Genomic DNA, 6,090 nt, shown 5'->3' with positions numbered 1-6,090 from the left:
AATTAAGAGGCGTGTGAGCGTGACGGCCTGACCCCGAGCAGCCAGGCCTCGTTTCTCTGGCGGGGTGGAGGAGAACCAAGATGCCGGACGGGGAGCGGATGTTTACTGCGCAGAGGCTGGGTGGCACCGGCGCAGCCGGGGCGATCACGATGGATCGGGGAAGGGGATTACGTGATCGTTAACCACTGCATATTAATTCTTGCAATTATCAGTGTCGAGGCAGGTGGCACCTAAGGCTTTTATACTGAATTTTGTACTGAAATTGCTGCGGGTGCCCGGTTGCGCCATCCTTGCCATCTTCGGTGGCTGTGGTTGCTCTCAGCAGGACGCTGGAGCTTGAGTTGGCATCACCCCCCCCACACCCCCAAATTTGGGATCTTGTCCTTTTTTAGGACTGCGGCGTCTTTAGGCAGGTCCGCCATTGAACGCTGCTCAGGCTGTTGCTCTCTTGGGTTTTTTTTCCCTCGTTAATTTGCTATTATGCATTTTTAACAACCGGTTGTTGCCCCTTGGGGGCTGCTTGCAACCTATGCCCCCGTTTTTCTGATCTTGGCTTTTATCTCCTGCTTAAATTCTGCATTATGAAGAGGCGTGTGGTAGCAAGCACTGGTTTGCACGGCCGGTTAACAACAGCAAAATCTCTGTAGCTTTACGTTTTATTTATAAAAGATCTGTCGTTGCTTGCTCCCAAAACCCCTGCTGCTTTTTGTTTAGTGTTGCTAGGAGCCTCTCCTTCAGAGGTCAAATGACTTAAACGAGGGCGGGCGTGACGGTTTCCAGTAATAAGCTGTTAATAAACTTAACGAGCAGCCCGGAGGCGGCCGGCCTCTCCATCTCGATGGGGTTCAGGCAGATGTCGGGGTGCCTCGGCCGGTCTCCCCGGCTCGTGGTGGGGCAGGGATGTGAAAGCCGATCCCGAGAGGTGCCGAGGCGGAAGGGGTTTTCACGTGGGTGGGACTTGGTGGTTTGCATTTGCAGCTGCACTTCTACAGGGAGCTAAAAATTGGCTCTAATTTTTTTTTTTTTACCTTGCTGCCCTTTATTCCTCTGCCTGCACCTGACTCCGAATTGCTCAGGCTGTTTTAGGGGACAGTTTTTGGGCTGGTTGGGGAAAGTTTCTGGCTTTCTTGGCATGCCTGAAACTAAGGGTTGAGGATAACAGGGCAGGGGAGGACACGGTGCAGTGATGGCCTCACCTCTTTTTGGGTTCATGGTGTTCTCCAGCTTAAAAAGATAAACACAGCTGATGAAATTGGAGGGAATCCCCCACCATTCCTTTCCTCCGTATTCCTGATCCCAAATAGGAAGGATTCCCAACGGATCTCCTCTTTCTTCTTCCAGGAGGTGCCACAGGAGCATTTGAGCTCCCTGAGGAAAGGGCGCGAAGAAGCCAAGGCTGAGAGGGAGAGACAGAGCGAAGACTTGCTGGTGAGTGCCTCGGGGTGGGGGTTTCCCCAAAACCCCCCCCGGCTGCGGGGATGTCGGTCTCACCTGTGTTTCCCCTCCGGGTTTTGCAGAAGCAGACAGAAGTGGAGAGGCAGAAGATTGTGGCTGAATGCAAGGAGCTCCGGGGCTTCCTGGAGGAGAAGGAGCAGCTCTTGCTGTCCCGTCTGGAGGAGCTAGACAGAGATATTGTCAAGAGGAGAGATGAGAGCGTCTCCCGGCTCTCTGAGGAAATTGCCCAGCTCGATAAGCTGCTAGGCGAGCAGGGAGGAGAGAATGGCCCAGGAAACCAGTCTGGGCAGGTGAGACTCGTGGGATGTGTCCTCCCAGCCCAGAGGTTATGGTATAGCAGGGTGTAAAACCTGGGAGAGCTTGAGGTTGGGATCCCTGGGGACACAAATCCATTTACGGGGACCGCAGAGTGCTGACGTGCTGCTGGGGGGCAGCTCAGGTCCATTAACTCTGTATTTATGAGTCAGGAGTTTTCACTTGCTGCCGGACTGCTTTTTCAGGTGGGAACCCAAGTTTTAGCGCAGCTTTTGAGGGGGTAAAATTGGCCCTTGTAGTAGTGAAGCTGCTTGGGCTCTTTCTGATACCAAGAACTAAGAAATACCCAAACAAACCTCCCAAACATGTTTGGTGTGTGTCATTCCCATCGTCGCTGTGAGCCCTGAATCCTCATGGTTTTGGTAGCTTGATGGCAATCATGATTTTTCTTAATGTCTTTAAAAAAGAAGCATGGGTTTTTTTTTCCCCACCCACACTAAAAAAGAAAAAGGGAAAGAAAAAAACCCCATAATTATAAACTAATTCTGCCATCTCCGTGAGTCCAACTGCGCTCTGCTTTGGAAACAGCTGCTGAGAGCTGATCCCCTCAGCGAAGGAGCCGGGGGGCCAGTTTTGGGGAGGATTTTGGAGGCTGTGAGGTAGAAGAGACACTTGTACTGATTAGCTTCTTGATTTTTTTTTTTTTTTTTAAACTCTTCCTCCGGGGTGTTGCCCCGGCTGGAAGCCGGGGTTTTTTTTTGATTAGCTTTGTTGTTTTTTTTTTTTTTTTTAAACTCTCTCTCCAGGGTGTTGCCCCGGCTGGAAGCAGGTGAGTGAACCTGAGCCCTTGCTGGGTTAACTGGGAGGCTCGCACCGGAGGCAGAGCCGGTGTTGCGAGGCCGTACGTCCCGTCCAGCTTCCCCCCCCCTCCCTGCCTGCCTTGTGGTTCTCGCCCACACTCGGGTGTTACCTTTGAGGCAAAACCAAACCTTCGCGAAGGGGGTTTGCGGCAGGACCATCAGGACCAGTATCAGAAGCTGGATCAGGCTGCTCAGGGCTGAGCCCCAGCCAAGGCATGGAGATCCCCCCACACCTCTTTATCTTGGTGGTCTCCTGTGCGCCTGGGTAGCCCCAAACTGGACCCAGTCCTCAGGTGTGGCCTCACAAGCGCTGAGGGAGGGAGAATAATCCAACACTCTTCAGTACCAGGGCAGGTTTTTTTCCTGCCTCTAGTTTGGAGATTTTGGGTTTTTTTCCGGAGGGAACCTAATATTTATTTCTCCTCCCCAGCTTCGAGAGCTGGATGTTTTGCAAGCCGGAGGCTGGCTTCACGGAGCTGGAGAAGAAACTCAAGAGCTTTTCCCAGAAGAGTGCAGTGCTGAAAGAGGTCTTGCTGGAGTTCAAGGGTGAGCGCTGAAAAAGGTTTTCTTTAAAAGTTGGTGCTTCCTAACCCCTATGTTTAATTCGACTTAAAAGATGAAATTCGACTTAAAAGATGAAATTCGACTTAAAAGATGAAATTCGACTTAAAAGATGAAATTCGACTTAAAAGATGAAATTCGACTTAAAAGATGAAATTCGACTTAAAAGATGAGTTGGTTTGAGCTGTGCTCTTGTTTCTCCCTTGGGCTTGTTGGGAGAACTCTTTATTGTTTGAGCATCTGCTCATCAAAAATAAAAAGGCCTGCTTGCTTGAAAAGCAGCGAGTTTCCCTTGGATTTCCGCGTGGAAGTCTGACGTGGCCGTATGGGGTCATTCCCACGCAGCGGTGTCTGGTGGCTGGCCATAAGGCGGGGAGCAAGGTCGCAGTCCCCAGGGACTCCCTGTGGGTGAAAGGATCTAAATTTCTTTCTTTTCTTCCCTCAGAGAACCTCCGGTTTGAGCTGGAGAATGACACAGGTGAGCACAGTTTGGTTTTGGGAGTCTGACTTTAATTTTTACAAGGCTTAATTTGGGAGTTTCAGCTTTCCGGGAGGCGTATCTCGGCGATAAGACCTTCAAGCTAGCCTTAGAGGTCAGGAGAGGAGAAAATTATTGCTGGTGCTGCCAAGGGAAGGGGGGAAAAAAAATGATCCAGCTGCCAGGAGAGTCCACAGAAGGCGCAGCCCTCGAATTTGTTAGGAAACTGTGGGATTAAGAGGACTCTCCAGAAGCTGATCCGCTCTACCCGGCGCGAGGAGACCTTTGGCCCCGCTGTTGGATGTTGATTTAGCTCCGAGATGGACTTTGCAGCCTTTGCGTTCGCTGCTGGTAGTTCAGGGCCGTGGCTGGGCTCTGTCTCCTTGGCTGGGTGCAGGACGGACCCGTCTTGCTTTCAGCAGTCTCTGATATTCCCCTCTCACAGTCGTTTTCAGGCTGTGCAGCCCTGGTTCCTGACAGTCCCCTGAGGACAAGAGCAGCCCTTAAACACGAGGGTATTTGTGCTCATTCCTCTTTGGTACTTGGCAGTGACTAAAAAAAAAAAAAAAGGTGTTTCTGCCTAGAAATTTCTATTCCAGAGCAAGGAGGTGTCTCGGATGGGGCAGGCTGGTGGGTGTGCAGCAGAGATCTGGCTGTTTCTCCGCTTTAATTAGAAAGCGGAGCCTGATCTTTGTTCCCCTGCGGTTCTTTACCTGCTTAAAGCTTTTGGAGGCGACTCGCCTGGTGTCATCCTCGTTTGGTTTGGGGCAGAGACAACGAATCCCCTTGGAGAGTGGCTCCGACGAGAGTGGGAGAAGGGTGCTTAGCTTGCAGACGCTCACGTCCACGTTTCCCTCTTCCCAGGTGATCTCTCTCTGGACCCAGACACTGCCAACCCCTACCTGGTGCTGTCGGAGGACAAGAGGAGCGTGCGGCTCAGGAGTGCTCCCCAGGAGCTGCCGGCGAACCCCAAGAGATTCGATTACTCCTTCTGCGTGCTGGCGGCGGAGGGTTTCATAGCTGGGAGGCATTACTGGGAGGTGGAGGTGGGAGATGGAGAGAGCTGGGTCCTGGGGGCGGCCCGTGAGTCGGTGCGGAGGAAGGAGAAAATCGACTTTGCTCCGGAGGAGGGGATCTGGGCGGTGGGGTTGAACTGGAAGGGGAAGAATTGGGATCAGTATCAGGCTTTCACCTCCCCGGAGACGCCCCTGTCCCTGTGCGAGAGGCCCAGGAAGATCGGGGTGTACCTGGACTACGAAGGCGGGTGGGTGGCGTTTTACAACGCCGATAACATGGCTCCCATCTTCACCTTCACGGCCGCTTTTACCGAAAAGATCTTTCCTTTCTTCTGGCTCTTCTATGTGGGCTCCTCGCTCTCCCTTTGCAATTGACCCGTCCAGTTTCTTTAACTCTCCCCAAGGTGACCTGCAAGTAGTGCCCGTTCCTGTCCCCCTTTTTCCCCTTGCTTTCAGACAAAGGACCCCGAAACTCACGATTGTCCCTTGTTCAGCTTTGGGGTTAACTTTTTCTTGTTGCATTTAAAAGTTTTGGGTCTCTTTTTACCCTGAAAACCTTCCTCTGGGGCATCAGCCGTTGAGGGTGGCTGCTTAAATAGCCTCTACGTGGGGTTATTTCCCCCCCCTCTGGCCTGCTGTATAAGCAACCCCATACATTTGTTTTGTTTTATTTGAAGTTGGCTGCCCCATGTAAACAGGGATGTAACCAGGGAGGAAAGCTACCTTAGGGATTTATCGCATCCTGCATTGATCCGTAGCCAAAACCGCCTGCTTTTGTGCACCCCGGGAAGCTCTCGAAGGCTAGAAAACCTGCGCGAGGAGGAGAGGTACCGTACCCAACCCCTTGATTTCTGACACTGTTGCTCTGCAGGTCACCTTTTAGCTTTCCCCACCCCATCCTCGCTTTCCTTTCCGCCTTGGGGAAAGGGCCGAGACCGACTTTCGCTGCCGCTAGCACTAAGAGAGCAAAACCCCGCCATCTCCCTCACCGCTTTCCCCCCCCGTTAATGCTGAGCACCCGTAGGGTCGGAGGAGAGCCGAGCGCTGGGAGCCGCAGCCCCGGGGATGGAGGCAGTGTGAGCTGGGCGGTGGGGAGGGGGGTGAAGGGGAGATGGATGCTTTTGGGTCAAGCCAAAAGCTGGCAGGGGCGTAGCTGTAGGGAGAGCCGCGGACGTGCCGCAAACCCGGAGTCTCTCGGGCGCGCTCGGCGTCGCAGATTTTTTGGGGATTGGCTTTGTGGATGTGGGTAGCTCCCGATGGAAACCCAGGCCGTGTCGTGGGGAAGGAGGGGGAAGCCTTGTTTTAGGTGTGATCTCGCGCGTGCTTATAAACCCCTGCCCGCCCTCGTGTGATCCCGCGATGCTGTTATGTCTCTTTGCCCTGTCACTCTGTTTAGTGGGGAAATAAAAGTTGCTGTGCAAAAAAAAAAAAAAAAAAAAAACCAAAAAAGCCCAAAAAAAAAAAA

The 6,090-nt window shown here is 52.6% G+C and overlaps 1 protein-coding gene across 1 annotated transcript; it reads left to right on the top strand.

Moving 5' to 3' along the window:
* Window positions 1–1,341: 1,341 nt before the first annotated feature.
* Window positions 1,342–5,000, top strand: LOC104081813 (tripartite motif-containing protein 7-like; the record flags this gene model as incomplete). Its single annotated transcript, XM_009584684.1, has 6 exons — window positions 1,342–1,428; window positions 1,518–1,745; window positions 2,517–2,539; window positions 3,001–3,116; window positions 3,577–3,609; window positions 4,474–5,000. Coding segments are annotated over 6 exons (1,014 nt in total), but the record flags the coding sequence as incomplete, so codon positions are not given.
* Window positions 5,001–6,090: the final 1,090 nt, after the last annotated feature.

This window comes from Fulmarus glacialis, unplaced genomic scaffold (assembly GCF_000690835.1).
Source record: "Fulmarus glacialis isolate BGI_N327 unplaced genomic scaffold, ASM69083v1 scaffold25439, whole genome shotgun sequence".
Classification (NCBI taxonomy): domain Eukaryota; kingdom Metazoa; phylum Chordata; class Aves; order Procellariiformes; family Procellariidae; genus Fulmarus; species Fulmarus glacialis.
Note: the sequence above shows the minus strand (reverse complement) of the source record. Positions and strands in the feature narration are given on the sequence as shown.